Source organism: Euprymna scolopes, chromosome 41 (assembly GCF_053919585.1).
Source record: "Euprymna scolopes isolate OS-2025 chromosome 41, ASM5391958v1, whole genome shotgun sequence".
In the NCBI taxonomy this organism is placed as follows: domain Eukaryota; kingdom Metazoa; phylum Mollusca; class Cephalopoda; order Sepiida; family Sepiolidae; genus Euprymna; species Euprymna scolopes.
Window position 1 is genome coordinate 7,718,033 of NC_136522.1, and position 20,102 is coordinate 7,738,134.

Below are 20,102 nucleotides of genomic sequence, written 5' to 3' on the forward strand. Positions count from 1 at the left end.
TTTTCCCCTAATGTTGATCACAGCCTTCATATCATCGTGGAAGAGCTTTAAGATGGTTACAAACTTGTCAGGACAACCCAGCTTTTTCAGAATCTCCCACAAAGCATCCCTATTGACTGTAAAAATCATATCCATTGTCTCTCGACTACTTCTGTAACCACACTGCGAATCAGGCAAAACATCGTCAGCAATGTGCTCCAGCATTCTGTCTAGCATACAGAGCACCTTACCGACTACTGACAGCAAAGAGATGCCCGGATAGTTTCCACCTTCATCTCTGGTACCTTTCCCCTTGTATAGCACCACCATCAATGCATCCTACCAATCCTGTGGAACACACTCATCATGTCAAGCAGTCTGCAACAAGTCCGCCAAGCGTTGCATCATCAGGGCCCAGAACATTTAAAGATCTCTGCATGCAACCGATTCAGGTCAGGAGATTTTCCATTGTTCAGCTTATGGACAACTGCTTCAACCTCCTGGAGAGAGGGAATCTTTGCCAAGATATCCTTTACCGGATAGCTAGGAATCGGCCTAACAAACTCCTGATCAACGTAAGAAGGCCTGTTCAGGAGGTCATCGAAATGTTCCCTCCATCTATGAAGAATGTCGGTAGGGTCTTGAAGAAGATCACCACCATTCCTCGAGTGCAAAGGAGTGATAGGTGATCTGGATGGTCCGTAAACCGCACGCTGTAGGCTGTATAAGACCTTGGTGTTGTTCAAATCCGAGGCGAGCTGTATTTCCTCAGCTTTCTGCCTCCACCATTCATCCTGCATGTCTTGCAACCTCCTCTGCACCTCGCGCTTGATTGCCTTAAAATTGTCCCTCAATCGATATTGCTCACCATCCGTTAAACCACCTCTGAGATGAGCATGCAACACCCTGGCCTTTGAATCAAGCAGAGCCTGAATTTCAGTATCATTCTCATTGAACCAATCCTGATATTTACGCTCACAATAACCTAATACTCTCTTACATACCTCATAGACAGACTCCTTAAAAGCAGGCCAAGTGTTTTTACAGTCAATCACTTCCATCTCCTTAACTAGTTTCTCCCTCACAATATTATCCCTTAGACGGTCAACATTAACTCGCTTTGCGATAGCCACACTAGGTCCCCTCATCTTGGGCTTCACAACACACTTAATCTTTGCACGGACCAACCGATGGTCGGTCCAACACTCTGCACCATGCATGACACGAACACTGCAGATATCCCTCATCTCACGTTTTCTGACTAACGCATAGTCTATCAAGTGCCATAGTTTGGAACCAGGATGCATCCAGGTCGTCTTGTATTTGTTCTTCTACTGAAACACGGTGTTATCGATTTTAAAACCCATCTCTGAACCAAACTGCAATAGCATCAAACCATTGCGATTACACTTTCCCACTCCGTGTTTACCCAGCACATTCCAGGTTTCAAAATCTCTTCCCATACATACATACATACATACATACATACATACATACATACATACATACATGATGACTGCTACTTCTTGACAGAAGTTTGCCATCTCTTCCTTATGTGTTATTCCGTCCGTGTGCACGTAGACGACTCTTCAATCCAGCTTTAGTCCTACATGAAAGTTCACAAATGTGGCATAAAAACTTTCCTTCTTGTAAACGTGATCGTATGCCAATATTGTGAATCATCGAATGCCGTGCCAGGACACTTTTAGATTTGCAAATCAGACCACATGTATGACAACTTAGCATTGCCAGGTGTGCTGTAGAAGCCTCCTCATAAGACTGTTGTTCCTGTCTTTGATTGTGTGATTTCATATGATTAACAAAAATGCTTTTTGACAAAAGGTATCTGCCACATACAGTGCACTTCAGTTCTTGTTGCAATTTCTCTGACATTATATTATCATCTTGCTGTCTTAAAACGCGTTTTAAGACAGCAAGCTCTGACCGCTGCTCTTCAAAAATCTTACAACTTTCTTTGATGGTTTTTCTCCACTGTGATCGATCTTTCGCTTGGGCTTCCCAGTTATGTGCATCCATCTCAAGTATTTTAAAGTTGTTTTTCGGAGAATCCTTCATACATACATACATACATACATACATACATACATACATACATACATACATACATACATACATACATACATGATGGCAGCAAATTCGTTTTCAAACATTGCCATTACTTTATATAGCACAAAAAAAGAAGATATTCAGAAACATGAAAACAAATCAATGATGGGCCGCACGCAGGTGGCTTTTAAGCCCTGCTAAACTCTGCCATTCTTTGGCACACATTGTGCAGACATGTGCGCAAGTAGCAAGTTCTTGATGGTCACTTCTATGTATAATCAAATGCCGCTTCAAAACACCTGCTGTTTTGTACGTCTGCCCGCAGTTGACACAGGTTAGATCTGGCAACACAAGACTGCTTTGTCACCGACTGCGCTGATGTGGCTTCTTCCGCACACCTCACACTCCAGACCAATTTGGCGCCCCTGCCCATCCACTGCTCCTTTCACCCTCCCTTTCCAGATATCACGTTTCAGCTGCTCACACTGGGTTCGATCTGCCTCAAACTTGCCCACACCTCCCTCAAGGTCCTTCTCCACTCTCCATGATTCAAATCAAGACTCTCTCAGGTTCTTTCATCCATCTCACATTTTTTTTTCTTTTTTTTTTTTTTACACGATGATCACCACTTATCAAGGCCCGGAAGCCACTCAGGGATAAGGGTTATTAAGTTAGTATGGAGATTTGATGAAGTGTTTACTTAAGGGGGTGGTTCATTTTTTTTAATATACATACATAATATAATTTTAATATACATACATAATATAACATACATACATACATTTTAACAGACGTGATTGATTGTTTTGATTGTTTTTGTTTTACAGCATATCAACCCTTTTCGGGTTATTTAATACCGAATCCAAAGATTTTGAAGAAGAATTTTTTAATAGAATATATTTGTTATTGTCAAGTCGGTTTCTATTTAACCCATAGTTGAGACCCTAACAGGTACTACCACTCCAGGTCAGAGTGAACCTGGGAGCAATGGTAATTAAAGGGGGCTCCACACTCCCCAAAGCCTACAAGCTGGGGCCTCACCATTGGATATAGTTTAAGGTCATATCCAGGATCTTAACAGACGTGAGATTTATATTATGGATAATTGAGCTGTCAGGGAGTAATTGTAAACATTGTGTAAAAGTGACGTGGAATTACATGCATGTGAAATGATAATCATTTGTAGGTAAGAAGTGTAAGACTAGAAATGGATTAAAAATAAAATGTGGAGAAAGTATATTGGAATGGTAAAGCTATTCCTTTTTCTCTTTGATTACTAAGAGGTCACTACTTATTAAGATCCAAGAGCCACTCGAGGATAAGAGTTAACTGAATGACTCTTTCATGGCAACACTTTTGTTTAGACCTGGTACAGCCTGATTAGATGTTTGTATCAGTTGATGATATGACCTTGAAAATCGGTTCGTCAGTGACCTTGTTGCTGTCAGGTTGAGCTATGGTTCGGCTCAGTCATAGAAACTCTGCCCTCCCATGCTTTATCTTCTCTTCGAGCAGGGGTTAGTTTATTGTTAGTCGCCTGAGGCGCCCCTATCTGAGAATTCCAAAGAGGTGCTCAGGAATTATTTTATCAGGCCAGAGTGCACTTTTAGTGGACCGACTTTGCAAAACCTTACCTAATCTGTGTTTAACTTTCTGTAGACGGTATAAAGAAGCATATTCAATTAACAATTAGCAAAATGTGGCACAAGGCCAGAAGGTGGGAATCACCATCTCTTCTGAAGGGATACTTTATTTGGATACAAAAATAGCAAAAAAATAAAAAGCAACCTATTATTGTTTCCGGATAAAGCATTACAAACCACGTGTAGGTTTTTATTAGCAAGGTGCCGTGACTAGCACAAATGTTTAAGTGCTAAATGCTCATATATGCGAGACTTTGGCTTTGCAAAAACAAAATTACAACAAAGTAGAAAAGGCACAAGGTAAAAATGTCACAAAGTAAAAAATGTTACAAAATAAAAAAAATGACATTGGGTAAAAAAAAGTCAGAGCAAAAATGCCATAAAATAAAAAAAAAATCACAAAGTAAAAACACAGTAAAAATGTGGCAAATTATAAATAGGCAACGAATTAAAAAAGTCACAAAATTGTAAAAATCATTACTACTGTTAATCACACAAACAATAAAACAAGTAGCACTGCTTGAAACCCGAACGACAATATTTATACACAAATACGGATACTTCATATGTAAATTGAATGTACACACTCCCATCTTACCCAGAGGGCAGCAAAATTCTCCTCCTTCAATGATGAAGTCCCTAGATTCCAGAAAGTCTTTGATTTTAATAGTTTCTTCCCTCAGACTACTAGACTTGGAATCGCCCTTTTTCTTGCTTCCCTCACTGTACCGGCAAGCAAAATTTTTTAATGTAATGTGAACAGACATCTTGCTACTAATGAACTCCCACATTCCTCTGTTAGGCATGATTCTAAATAGTTTGGTGCGTTTAAAACGCTGAAAAAGCAAAACTTGATGTTTTTAATGAAGGCAAAAAACAAATGCTATTTTTTAATGTTATTAATCTGTTAAGAAAAAAGTTTAAAAAAAGCAAAAAAAAACATTCAACCCATGATAATATTCAAGAATTGTTTTTGCATCTTTTTTATTTGTTTCTTTTTTATCTTTTTTTTGGGGGGGGGGAGAGGCATGATTTTTTTCTCTCAAATTTTTTTTAGTGTTATTACAATATGTCTTGTTTTGGGGTGAGAAAATGAGAAGGAATAGTTTACCTGAGAATATTTTAGCTCCGTTGTATCCATGTTCATGCTACAGACCGCATCTTTAGGGATTGATCGAAATGTCTTTATTGGGATAGCATTGACTAATGTCGATTCCATTATCAAAGACATGGCTTCAGTGTCGGAAATATTTTTCATCAACTGAAGATAAAACAAAACAATAAAAATAAGCAAAAGGTTATCATTAAGCAAAGTAATATCTGCAATATATGCGGTGCTTAACAAACAAACACAGAAAACGTTTTTTTTATTAGCCCTGTGACCAGGATTGTTGACTTTGTCCGCTTATGTTATTTCACAAATAAAACTCGAAAACCTTCATTTTATAATAGTTCAGTTATCAAGATGGTTCATATTGTCTTCTTTTCCGAAAATGAAAAACATTTCTTTTTAATGGTGCCGTGAACAGGATTGTTAATCATGTTCCCATTGTCAGTCTGAAAACCTTTATTTTTTAATGGTTCAGTTACCTGGATAATTTACTGTGTCCCTTTCTTCTAACTGTTTCGCAAATAAATATGAAAAACCTTTACTTTATAATAGTGCCCTGATCAAAAATGTTCAATTTGTCCCTTTGTTCGTTTGTTTCGCAAATAAAGATAGAAAAATATCAATTTTATATTGGAACCGTAGCCAAGAGAAATGACCTTGTCCCGTTGTTCATCTATTTCACAAATAAATATGAAATGTGAAAAAGTGTTTCTTTTATAATGGTGCAGTGACCAGGATTGTTCACTTTATCACAAATAAGCGTGAAAAAGTTTCTTTTATAATGCTGCCGTGACCAGAACTTTTGACTCTGTGGCACTGTTTCACAAATAAACATGGACAGCATTTATTGTCTAATGATGTTACAGGATACCAGGATTGGTATGCCTGTTCCCCTCTTCATTTGTTTCACAAATAAATGCGAATAGCGTTCCTTTTATGATTGTAACTTTGCATGAATTGTCAATGCAGTTATCCAATCTGTCTGCTTCACAAATAAATATCAACAATTAATTTGCTTGGATCACTAAGTAGAGAAAATGGAAAATGTGATACGAGAAACATGCAGGGTTAATTTTCATGTTTTACATTAGTGTTCTGTAAAGGTCCGACAGAACTCACTAATTAGTGGAAAAATATACAGAATGAAACAATAAAATTGTCACCCTAGAATTAAACGACATGATTCCATTTCCGTTTGATGAAAACCTGTTTTCTTTTTTGGTTGCTAACCATCTACTAGTTGGCTACTTGTGTACAAATCTCAAGAGCAATAGGAGCCTTCTATCATGTCTGAAAGTGGCACAATGTTCTACAAGTGAGATCGGAGATTCTCCGCTGTACAACTCATGCTCTCCACCGGTGCAAGTTATTACAACAGGACCATTAACAGCACTCTCAGAATGCTTTGCTGGATTGCTCTGAATAACAGGGACGTACCCAGTGTGATGAAAACAAAGCTTCCGGCCACAGTATGGGCTTTTGGTATGGTTTCAAGTGAGGGCCACATCATGTCACCTCACATCTTTGAAGTTGGTTTGAAAGTCAACACCAAAGTGTATCTAGATGTGCTGAAGAGTGTAGCGATCCCTGGTGCAATCAGGTGGCCACTGGCAGATTTTGAATGTGGCAGCAGGATTCGACATTGGCCCACAAATCCCAAGAGAACCAGGCTATTTAATTTGCTCGACTTCGGGAAGATAAATATTCAACAGTTTTTGCTCGCCGCATGTGGATTAGGCTTTTTCGTATAATAAATGTGACACTAATTCTGGCGGTATTTTTCCGGTTGCCATCGCTGGAAATGTCCGAAAGCAATCAGCTTTGATCGATGTGGAAATATTCAAATTGGACAAGGGGAGCTGCCCCCCCAACATCTTGGGAAAATAAAAATAAAAACCATGGAATCAAAGTTGCTCTCATTAAGACATTAAAACGGGCACCTGCAAATTCTAAGTAATTAAATAAATTCAAACGTGTTTCCACTAGTATGCCGCGGTGGCCCGATCGTTAATGTTGCATGTATTTTTTACACACTTTAATTTCCAACTTTGCCTCAACGCCGGGTACCCCCTGCTAGTAGTAATGAAAAAAAAACTGATATTAATAAATAAATCAATAACATAAAATAAAAAAGAAATTTCATTAATCAAATAAATAATTTATATGTTAATATTTTTATATAATTTAAAAAATTAAGATCAGCAGATTTGTTGATGCACACAACATAATGAAAATTTATAGATGTATACAACATAATAAAAACCCGAATAGATTTCACATTAAATGTTGTCTACATTATCGATTCAAAACGTCACTAATTTCTGTTTGGAATTTAAATAATTACTATTTCGCTACAAAAAAAAAAAAAAAAACAAGGAAAAAAAAAAAAAAGAAAGAGAGGATCAAAAAGATTAATAAATTAAATAAATAAAATATAAATTTAAATGTCTATATTAACATCGATGATCTGGCCTTCGGGTTAAGATCAAAGTGTAGTATCTGTTCTTCAGATACTGCAAGCAAAGACCATATGTGGGGGCAACCCCACATATCAGACCTTGGTCAATGTAGCGGCAACCCTTCATACCAACAGTTACTATCCAGCACCCATTTCCCACTTCTCTGGAGCTGGTCCCCCTTTTCCTTCCCCCTCCCTCTCTCTCCACATTAAAAAACGGCCTTGTGCCTAATTTGCTCAGTGGTGAAGCAAATAAATACAATCTGTTCTTCAGATACTACACTTCAATTTCTTGTTCTCTGTCAGCAGAGGAGAAATCCTTCACGACTGAGACAATTTTTATTTTTTGTTCCTTTTCTCCACATTAAAAAACGACCCTGGTGTCTAACTCTGTCCCGTTGGGAGACCTTGTAAATCGGAACATCGACGATATTAATTAATAAACCCTACGCGTAAACCCTTTCTGCTTTACAATTAACTTTATAACGTGTTGCGGTGACAATGCACGTACTATAAACAATGAGAAGCATTTTACAATCATATACGATTTTTATTTTGATAAGATATTAATAAGCAAATCTATATCTATATATAAAAGGCAAAATGTGTGTGATTATTTCGTGTATGTCTTCAAAAGGCTTCTTTCGCACGTGCTCCCGGGGTCGTTACTATCGCTTAAAACTGTGTCATAATATCTAGGAATTAGGAAAGCGCGTAGCGTATAGATTTATTTACGTCGATTTTTACAAAATTATTGTTATTTTGGCTTCTCGCATGTTGATTGGGCTTTTTAGTATAAATAAAATGAAACTAAACTCAATGCGCCGGGAACAGACGCTTACGCTGCGTGACTTCTGTTTGACCTTCTTAATTAGGTATAATGGAAGCAGCAAAGTTACTTTTTATTACGCACGCCTGTTTTTATAGTTACAGTTAGATAAAACACGTCTACGCTGTATGTCGTGGTGGCCCAATGGTAACATCGCATGGTTTTTTTTTCACACATTAATTTCCAACTCAAGGGTACGGGTTCGATTCTCATACTCACCTACCAAAACACTTTTTATTATTATTTTATTTTATTATTATTTAACCCCCCCCCCTGGAGTTTTGATTTACCTCAAGACACCCGGGCATGTCCGGGTACCCCCCGCTAGTATATATATAAAAGCGAAAATGTGTGTATGTATGTATTTTTTTTTGTGTATGTCTGCAAAAGTCGGCCTTCTTGCTCGGCTCTCTTCTACTTAAAACTTTTTATATCACGTCTAAATGATAATATCTACGACTTAAAAACGGGGGTCGCGTGTGTATTTAATTTGCCTGACTTTCACGCGTTATTTTTTCCAGATATTTCGATCGCCGCGTGTTTGTTTCGCTTTTCAGTATAAAACAAGCGAAAACTGGCTTGCAGCCGCGTCATGTTTCAAGGTCAAACATCACATGACTTAAGTTTCTCGCACCTGTCAATTTTCTTTTATAAACGTTAAATTAAGATGCTTTTCATTCCTCTTCTCTCGTGGCCGAGATGATTAGGTCCTAGGGTTTTTCCACCTCTATGGCAAAGGTTCAAGCCTACTTTCCAACTTAGCAGGGTTGTTTTGATCACTCCCCCAACACACACACCTACAAACATCCGGGCCACGCCGGGTACCCCTCGCTAGTGTATAATAAAAATAAAAATACGATCAGCATATTTTATTGACGCACACAGCCTTACACAAAAACTTAATAGATTTAGCATTAACGCTATCTCCATTACCGATTCACACCATCACTTACTTCCGGTAAGAATTTAAATAATAACTGATATACCTTTCGCTTAAATAAAAATCAACAAATAATTATGAAAAACATAAAAAAATTAAATTAAACAGATGACTAAATAAATATAAAATGAAAATGTCTGTAGTCATATAAATATAGAAATCCATGCATTTCCTACTTTATCTATCGTTCCCACATCCATTTCCGCTTTACGATATTTCAATGTTTTTTTTTTTTCGTTTTTAAAGCACATTCTTTGGTCGCTGTTTTTTGAAAAAGAGATAAATCTCGAAATATTAAGTCCTTCGCCATCTCGCTTACATAAAACAGTAGTTTATCTTTACTCATTTGTATTGTGATTATCTTGAAAAATAAATGGATATACGAAGATGAATAAAATAACAAAACAAATAAGATCTTCTTTCGTTTGTCCATTTTTTTCATACGTCACGCCAATACAACAGCATGTTCCCTGCATTGCTATAGCCATCTTATACTCTTCCATTATTTACCAGAAATGCTTCAACCAAACTACTTTTCCCTATTATTCTATTCTCTTTCCCACAGAAATACGTTGCGACCCTGTCTCTGCTTTATCGTTATTTTCATGGCAACTGATCGTCTGAGCTTCAATCTATGTCTCCCCTCGCCAAAGTTTCACGAAAAACACTCGTCTAGTCAAAACGACTATCAACAATTTCCCACGCTCTTCATCTGTGCCTAAACATAAACGTAGATTCCATGAACAAAGCTTCTTTCTTAGAACTGCACGCCTGTGGAACTCTCTTCTGATTGCCTGCTTTCCAGCTGACTACAATCTGATTGTCTTCAAGTCCAACGTAAACAAGTTTCTGATGAACCGTCCCCCTAAGTAATCCAATTTACAAAATTCACACTACTTATGTTTACTACGCTGTAATCACATTGTCTAATGTATACCCATTAACCCTTATCCTCGAGTGGCCTCCGGGCCTTGATAAGTGGCGATCCCTGTGCAAAAAATAAAATAAAAACTAAAAATATAGTGAAGAATCACCAACAATAGACACGTATACATATAATGGTGAACCCTTCGACGCAAGTACATATCGACATATGGAGCGACGGTACACAATTACACAAATATCGCGGTACGATGTTGGTATGCCATTACAAATATATCCTGCATGGTGATATAGCACACCATTACTCAACAGGCCCCTTTTTAGGACCCTATAATACAACGGACGTATTCTTACCTTATCGACCAAAGATAGTTTTGTCAAAGATTCCGTGGCTTCTTGTTCTTCTTCATCGACCGTTTCATCGGTGTCACTCTCTTTGCTTGCTTGCGTTTGCGGTTTCTTTTTAAAAAGCGCAATCAAATCTTTCTTCGTTTCCGGGGAATACATTTGGTTGATAAATTCTCGTCCTGCTTTTTGAACAAGTTTAACCGGAATATTCTTAATGAAATCCTTTTTTTCTTCGGGTGTTTTTTTATCCATCTACGTAAAAAAAAAAAAAAAAAAAAAAAAATGAAATGTTTCGAAATTATGTAATAAACATATTGTGTCTACGCAAAAATCCCAAGAAGCAATTTCAAGATGGTAGAATGGAATACAATAAACTGAAGGATTCAACAAAGTTTGGTCCGAAATGTCTGTTGATAGTAAAATTATTTTTTTTTTATCCATTTATAATAAAAATGTTTCGAAATTAGAAGATAGAACTAAAATTGTGTCAATGCAAAAATTATAAGAACACACAAAAAAAGAGTGAAGTTGAATTCGATGAAGTCAATGATTCCATAGATACAGTCGACAGATCGTTTTAAGCAAAAACAATATTACACACTTAATTGCCGTCCCGAAAATAGTAATATATCCAAAAATTACGAAAAATCATGGGGTAGAAAGTTATTTATAGTTAAAAGTAATTTTTTACAGAAAATCGGGTGAAACTGTTAGACGTTATAAAGTAGGCAATAGGAGTCTACACGCAGGGGACATAACTCCGAAACGAATATTTTAGATTACTTTTATCATGGCTGTATTATTTGTTGTCTATAGCGATAGACTTTATTTTACTAAAAACATAATAGCAGTTGTTCTACTTGATGAATTGTCGTAATTTTGGGATATATTGCTGTTTTCGACATTTATCTATATAAAAGCCAAGTACGTCCAAGGATGGAATACTGCTGCCATATCTGGGCAGGAGCTGCTAAAAACAGCCTATCCTGCCTTGACAGAATAAAAAATAGACTTCGTGGCTTAGTGGAGGGTGCCCTTTTCTCTACCCTGCAACCTCTCTCCCACAGAAGAGACGTTGCGAGCCTATCCTTGTTTTATCGTTATTTCCATGGCAGGTGCTCGTCTGAACTCTAATCTCTGGTCCCCCCTCGCCAATCTTTCACGAAAAACACCCGTCTAGCCGAATCCACTGTCAAAAATTTCCCCCACTCTTTATCTGTGCCTAAATCAAAACGTAGATTCCATGAACAAAGCTTCTTTCTTAGAACTGCACGCATGTGAAACTCTGTTCCGTCTGCCTGCTTCCGACCTGACTACAACCTGGATGTCTTCAAGTCCAACGTAAACAAATTCCTGATGAACCGCCCCCTGAAGTAAACACTTCATTAAATCTCCTCACTAACGTACCGTACTTGCAATAACCCTTATCCCTGAGTGGCTTCCGGGCCTTGATAAGTGGTGACCACCGTGTAAAAAAAAAAAAATAAATAAACGTAATACTGTTTTCGCTTAAAGCGATATATTTTTTTAAAAATCAATTTGTCGACTATATCTTTACAAACATCCCACATAATAAATTCAATTAGTCTAATTGAATTTGAGATGTTCCGCATTATTTCGTGTTTTGCGATTTTGCTTCCCTCCACATCATTCTGGTCCTCGGCAGAATATATTTGTTTATTATAGGAAGGAGGGTTTCGGCGTTTCGCTTTGATACGATTTAGCGTTTCAACGTTGAACAACGCTCGGCTTAATCCTGTGATTGCCGGGCGAGCCAGAGCCATGATCGGCGCAAAATCCCGAGAATTCGGGTCAAATACTGCAAGAGTACCTATATTGTTGATCATACTTGTGTCTTATCACTAGGGCTATGACAACAGAATATTCTTTTCATAGTTTGGACTCTCGAGTATATATCCGACACAGTTAGACACAGTTAATCAACCGAGAACCACATCACTCAATATATAAAAGCATATAAAATATCAACGGATCAAGTGTCAAAACAATGAAAAGAATATGCTGTTGTCCTAGCCATACTTATCACTTACGAAAAGAAGGGGAAGTGCTTACCTCCATATCTTGCATGGCCTTTTTCAGGATCGCTTTTACCTGGAATCATTAAAAAAAAAAGTTGTTGTTTTTTAAAGAAAAACATAATCTTTTTTTTTTTTTTTTTTTTTTTTTTTTTTTTGTCATGCATATCAACTTCTCGGGTTATTTAATGCCGAATCCTGGAAAACTTTTTCATGCTTCAAGTTCTTTATATCTCCAAATATTTATTGACAAAAGCTGCTTTATTTATTTTGTTTTCACGGCATATCAACGCATGCGCAGATCATAATGTTATAATCTTTAGATCACTATGTTAAAATTTCAACGATATTTCTCGCGTTAGAAACCTTGAGCTTAGTTCCTGGCTAGGAGGTAGGGATGACTTCGTGGCCAGGTTCGAATCTTCTGACCGGTAGCAATCGTGTCACCCTGTACTGATGATTTCCGAGAGGGTGAAACACTAGAGTATGTAGGTATTAAAAAATATTATTGTAACAATTATATATATATATATAAAAGCGGGAAATTTGTCAAACAACGTTTTATTTTTACAAAGAATAATTTTTATAAAGTTTTTCAAATGCCAATGTTATATTATACTCATAGATACTCAAAATGTCGTCCGTGCACTTCACTGCAGCGTCAAACAACGATTTATTTTTACAACACTCACACAGCACCAATCAAAACATAGCAATCACGCATTTTATTCATGATCTAAGCTGACCTTCAAATTTCCCGCCTTTCTAGCGACCACCATTACAACACTATATATACATATTTCAAAGTCGTACCACACACGAGTTGGCACGCACGCGCGCGCACACACACACACACTCTCTCTCTCTCTCTCTCTCTCTCTTTCTCTCTCTCTCTCTCTCCCTCCCTCTCTCACACACACACACTCATACACATACAAACACACGCACTTTCTTCCTTCCATAATCAGAATCTATTGACGTCGATTACTAAGTTCTGTTTTAAAATTTGAAGCTCTGAGTCTTAAACGCTCGTTTAACGTTTTTTTTTTTTTTCTCTGTTTGTTTACTTTGCATTGTTTCAGTTTTTCAAAGTCGCTGATGAATTTGCGCTGACTCTTTCCAACCTCTTATGGTTGATTCAGCGCAATGAAACCACTGGTACGACCTTGGAATATGTGTATATAGTGTTGTAATAAGTATCGTATCTTCAGCTCTCACATCCACGATCATCCACGATCGAGCACTTTATTGGATTTTTTCATCGCCTCCTAACATGCTATATATATATATATATATATATATATATATATATATATATATATATATATATATATATATATATATATATAGAGAGAGAGAGAGAGAGAGAGAGAGAGAGAGAGTGAGAGAGAGTGAGAGAGAGAGAGAGACGCGTCATATACATACAGTACTTATACACTCCAGCCGGCTGCTCACGAACAGCAGATACATTCTACAGTCGGATTTCGCCGTATTTTACTTAGTTTTGATGGTATCATGACAGCTGAACGCATACTGCATGATTCCCAACGCACCTTTCGGGTTTAATTAAAAAAAAGTAATGGTTGACAAGAAAGTTCTTGCGGTCACTAACTTTTCAATTCAGATGAACACATCTCGGCTTAAACAAAAATTTATTGATCGAAACAAGCACCATCAGAATCAACACACTTTTGCCGACGCAAAATAAGTGGATTTATGCGAGTAACGTAAAAAAAATCTTACGTTCTGGTGGCGATGAAGTCGTTGACGGCATTTTTGATATCGCTTAGGTGTTTGAAGCATTTCTACCGCAGAAAGTTGTCGAGGTGCTTAAAAAAGTGGTAGTCGGTAGGTGCGAGGTGTGGAGAGTATGGTGGATAAGGCAGAGTTTCGTAGCCCAATTCGTTCAACTTCTTCAGGGTCGGTTTAGCAACGTTCGGTTGAAGATTGTCATGGAGGAGAATTAGGCCTTTTCTGTTGACTCATGCTGGGTGTTGTTATCGAAGTTTCTGAAAGATTTCATCCATTTGTTGACAGTACTTCCCTGCCGTAATTGTTTCGCCTGCATTAAAAAAACTGTAATAGCTGAGATCGGTTGCAGACAACCAAACAGTCAGCATGACCTTCTTTTAGTGCAATTCTGGCTTCAGGAAGTGTCGTGGAGCTTTGTCGGCGTCTAACCACTGAGCTGAGCGTCGCCGGTTATAAAGAACCCACTTTTCATCGCAAGTCACAACCCGGTCGAGAAACGGGTCGTTCTTGTTGCGTAAAAAAAGGGAAGAAAACACTTCATAAAGGCATTCCTTTCGTTGTTGTTCAATTTGTGAGGCACCCATTTATCAAATCTTTTTGTCTTTTTAATCACTCTGAAGTGGTTGGAAATCGTCGTATACGTTACATCTAATCAAGAAGCAAGTTCACAAACAGTTGTGCGTGGATTAGCTTAAACTAAGGCTCTTTATTGATCGTTGTCCGATGGTTGAATACAATGCTCATCATTTTCGACTCTCGTCGCCACCACGAAATTTCTTAAACCATCATTGTGCTGTGCGTTCAGTAGTGGTTCCTGGGTCAAACGTTTTGTTGATATCACAAGTTGTTTCCACAGCTTTTCGACCTAGCTTGAATTGAAATAAGAAAATTGTGCGAATTTGCTTTTTTCATCTTTTATTTAATGTTCTGAAAAGAAGACATAATTGTTTATAAACGATTGTAATTTAAACGATTAGATAGAGCGAAAAACTCTCTTTAAAATGACATATAAAGTAAAGGTTTTATAACGAAAACTTATTTGAAAATACATCATTTGAAATCAAAATTTAAAATTCTGCAGAAACTTTTTGTCAACCTAATGTCATGAAGGTATTCAGAAAGATAACTTGAATAAAAAATAGGGTTTGTATTACTATACACATAGATTCGAAAAAGTTGTCAAAAAACAAATATATAACAAATAAATGTTATCAAAGGCAGCATACGTTACTTTTCTACGTAACTGGATATGTTTTTAGTGTTTTTATTCAATGTGACATGTTTATTCAGCTCGAAAAAACGTACAATGTTTACCAATGTATTGGAAAATTTAAAATGGCGCCCGACTCTCTTTGGCACGGTAAGTTTGGGAAAAGGAGTTATAAATAAAAAACTAGACAAAATACGGTTAAAAACTCGCTCAATATATGTTCCCGTGACATAGGCTGACATATATTCAGTGGGTTTTTAGCAGTATTTTGCATATTTTTAACTCCTTTTCCCAAACTTACCGTGTAAAAGAGTGATTCGGGCGCCATTTTGAATTTTCCAATACATCGGTAAACACTGTATGTTTTTCGAGCTGAATAAACATGTTACATTGAATAAAAACACTAAAGACATATCTAGTTCGGTAGAAAAGTAACTTATCTTGCCTTTGATAACATTTATTTGTTATATATTTGTTTTTGTTTTTTTTTTTGATATATAGATATATTTACCTGATTCCTTGATGAAACTCCTTTCACCTTTGATAAGGTTTCTTTGTCCATCTTCGCATTCATCTTCATCAGTAATTTAGACGTTTCACCGACGGAGGCCGCCATTGCCATGATGCGTTGTTTCTTATCCTTACTTTTCACGAGTTCGTTCAGCTCGTCGGGATTGTTAATCAAGTACTGGACGACTACTTTCGTCACATGTTTCAGGATTCGCTGATAATAAACAAAATGAAAGGAAAACGTGAACAGATACGTAACGTTAATACCAATAAGTAAGTTATATATATATATATGATGATTGCAACGTCACATGTTTCAGGATTCGCTGATAATAAACAAAATGAAAGGAAAACGTGAACAGATACGAAACGTTAATACCAATAAGTAAGTTATATATATATATATGATGATTGCAACGTCTTGTCAGACGAGTGCTACTCCCTCATACACTTAAAGTCCATGAGCCCAAAAATGACTTCCATCGCCACAGGACCATTTTAATAGACAAATGCCTGAGGGAGTATCTATACACAGATGATGTTACAGAGTCTTAGCTTTGTACGACAGCTAAGTCTCTCTCTCGGTTCAAAATGTTGAGATCCAGCAACAAGCAAGAGCAAGATAGCCAGCAACAAGTTAAACTGCAGACCCGCTTAATGCGGGTACTGGTTTTCCACTTTATGGTTTTTTTAAATCAGAGATTTGCTTCTCCTAGAAAGGTTGCCTTCATCACGGTTTACGGGAGCCCTCTCTACCCCAATACACATATACACACACAAATATACACGGTGCTAGTTGGCCGTTGACCCAGAAAAAGAGTTCATTCGCCCTTTGAAAGGTTGCCTTCACCACGGCTTACGGGCGACCTCTCCACCCCAGCACACACACACATACATACACACAAACACACACAGTGCTAGTTGACCGTTGACCCCGAAAAAGGATTCATTCGCCCTTTTGGAAGATCTTGTTTCTAATCGTTCAGGGAGACTAGCCGCCCTCCTTACCAAACAAGTCTGGTGGGGGAACCAGTTTAGTCGCCGGTGACCCGACCATGAGGCAGGTAGTACTGGGTTACATGGTACCAGTAGCATATGACCTGACATACAATATATATATATATTTCTGTAGAAATGTATTTTACTTATTATATATCAATCCTTATATAAGAAGCTCAATGTGATTACAGAGCAATATATAAAATAAATGACAAAAATTTATATTTCAAAATTCATGATGTTGACAATCTTATAATTTATTCCTTTAATTCAGTTGACTTATACAATTCTTGACAGTATCTGTTTCGTAGCGCAAAATCAATCACTTAATTATTATATCAATTAGTGAATCTATTATGCCCTTAACTCATCAGAAGAAATAGCAACAATCAATCCATTAAAAGGAATTGAAATGTGATTTGGCATGGTAAAAATCCGAAAAGTGGAAGAGAAGCTGCAGTTTACGCCATATTGAATTGATAAGCGAAAAAATCCGATGAAAAAAGGAACAGGCGATTTTGATTAAAGTTAACCCCTTATACAGCCTAACATCACAAGTGCATTCGATAAGTTTTATTACTGCACAAGCAGAAAGGTCCTTGACTTTTGAAATTTAAACTTTAATTTAAACCATTATCATTGCACAAGTAGAAAGGCCTGATATATAAAATCAACAGTAGGCTCATTTATATGACAAGGATGCATTCGAAATTAATGTTTTTGTTTAGAGCGCAATTAAACTATGATACTTGATATTTGCTATTTAAGCTTTAATTCAAGCCATTATGCAAAAATAACTTTATAAAATCAACAGTAGGTTCTCTACAGTGCAATGTAGATTACAATGTTTTGTTAACTAAGTAATTGTGAGGAGGATTGGAAACTCACTGATTTTGATGACAATAAAATATGAGAGTGTGAAACATTTGTTGATCTTCATTCATACCCTGGAAATGTCGGGTCTCCCTGCTAGTACAATATATTGATACCAATATGTAGTCATATATATAAGCATATCAGCACATACAATATTTTGATACAAAAACATAGGCATAAAGCTATGAGGAAGGTAGGTTCTCTCTACCATGCTAGAAAACTACTAACACCCGAAAGTATCCTGTACCTCTATAAGGCCATCATTTGCCCATGTATGGAGTATTGCTGTCACATCTGGGCTGGTGCATCTGCTACTAGTCTCTCGCTCCTAGACAAGGTTCAAAAGAGAGTCGCCAACCTGATAGGTCCTGAGCTGTCATCTAAGCCTCTGTCCCATCGACGAAATGTTGCATCCCTCTGCCTGTTCTACAAGTATTTAACGGTGAATGCTCTGACGAACTGCAAGCACTCGTACCCTCTCGACGTAAATACCCCCGACAAACCCGAGAAGCAGCTAAATCAGAGTAGAGATCCCTAGATGTAAGAGATCCTGCTTTCCCAACTGCACTGACATGCAGAAGTTCAAGTGTAATGTGAACCGACATCTTGCTGCCCAACTTCCCACATAGTACCCCTGTAGATTGTGTCCCTGATAGTAGCCCCCTACATCAAAGTGGCAATGTGCCTTGTTTGGGGTGAAAATGTAATTAAAAAAAATGTAATACTCCTACAAATTTCTTTTTTATTTGTGTGCATTGAAATTCATATTAAAACCCTTTTTTCTATCTATTTTGCCTTTATGTCTCCGAATACGACTACCTATTGGTATCAAATGTTTCGACCAAAAATTGGCTGAGTAATTTGGTAGATACCAAAGAGGTCAAATTTTTTTTAACTTTGACCCCAATTTTGACCCCTTAACATTTATTGTATTGAGCTAAACTCAAGTTAAAAAGTTTGATCCATGGCCAAGTAACCTACATCTAAAATTTCAAGTGTTTAGACCCAAAATTAACGGAAGAGTTTGGTAGAGTTTTCAAAGGTAAAATCGTTGAACTTTGACCCCTTGACAGCAAAATTTCTGGTCGAAAACCGATTAAAAAGACTTTCCCGAATCTCAATATCCCTTATGTCAAATCTCGAGTCTGTAGACTGAAAATTGACAGAGTAGTTTGGTAAGGTAATTTACACACACAGACACACAGACAATTTCACTTTATATATACAATTATTATCGCTGGACCCACAAACAAATTTATACAAGCACTTGCCCAATTCGGATATCTACACAGCTATGCGGATTACCCAATATATAACTTAGACCTTATTACCAAACGGATGTAAAGAACGCATAACATGGATTTTACCAAGCAAGCTGGATCTAAAAACACTTTCATATCCTTTTCTGCAAATCCTCCTGCTACAGGACTTCGGATAAATTAATTATTTTGACTTTGACTTTCCATGTCTCATTGTCTTTAGCAAATAGGGTGCATACCTTTATAAGTATTTGCTAATATTTTCTCTCCTCTGATGAGATGGTAGACATCGAAACCCTATAGGTTAAGGAGATTAATTTTCTAAAGTATTCTTTGTCTTGCTTAGAATAATAAAAATTCTTTGATATGAAACTCAGCCACTTCATTTCATTTCAATGAGGGTTTTTTGAAATTCATTGAATCACAATTTAATATATATATATATAATTATTTTTTACTATAATAATTAAATACCTACAGACACTAGTGTTTCATCCTTTCGGGAATCTTCAGTGCAGGGTGTCACGATTAACACCAGTCGAGAGATTCGAACGCGGCAACACAAGCCATCTCTGGCTCGATTGCAAAGACCGTATCCATTCGGTTACCATTAACTGCGTGAAATAACGTTGAATTTAAACATTTTAATTTTAAATGTTCTTTACGTCAGTCAGACAGTGATCTAATCGTTAAACGATGATCTATGCATAAGAGCTAAATTGACCGGCTTAATTCAACTGAAAGTGCTCAACGATAAGAAACGAGTTTCTTGAAGGGGCTATCATATATATATATATATATATATATATATATATATATATATATATATAAATCTGATTCTGAATAATTATTTTCTAACCGGCGTTGCCCGGCAGCTACATAACAATATATCAATGCTAATACATTAATACAATCATCCCTCATTTCAAAAATTCAGAGAGAGATAATATGTGTAAAGTTTATTTTTAAAATATTTTATAAATATAGGGAAAATCGTAACCTACCTGGTTAGCGCGGGTGTCATGTGCTTAAAAGAGAGACGTCTGAAATTTGAAACCCGACTGACACGATACAAAAACGTTTGGAAATAAAATATAAAAAAAAGCCAGCATCTTTGGAATTGCAAGGAGTTTCTTTTTCTTTGTCGGCTCGGCGCAGTGTAGTGGAACTTTTGTCAGTGAATTTGGCGAACGTAGAAAATAA

At 36.9% G+C, this 20,102-nt stretch overlaps 1 protein-coding gene across 1 annotated transcript in view; it reads right to left on the reverse strand.

Annotated features, from left to right (window-relative positions):
• LOC145266327 (uncharacterized) overlaps positions 1–20,102 on the reverse strand; it is a 231,629-nt gene that overhangs the window by 78,297 nt on the left and 133,230 nt on the right. The window contains exons 22-25 of the mRNA XM_080121913.1: positions 15,767–15,979; positions 12,331–12,369; positions 10,264–10,509; positions 4,801–4,950 (exon numbers count right to left, since the gene is read on the reverse strand). Of these exons, the coding sequence (XP_079978039.1) occupies positions 4,801–4,950; positions 10,264–10,509; positions 12,331–12,369; positions 15,767–15,979 (648 nt within the window). The remainder of the gene's footprint in view (positions 1–4,800; positions 4,951–10,263; positions 10,510–12,330; positions 12,370–15,766; positions 15,980–20,102) is intronic.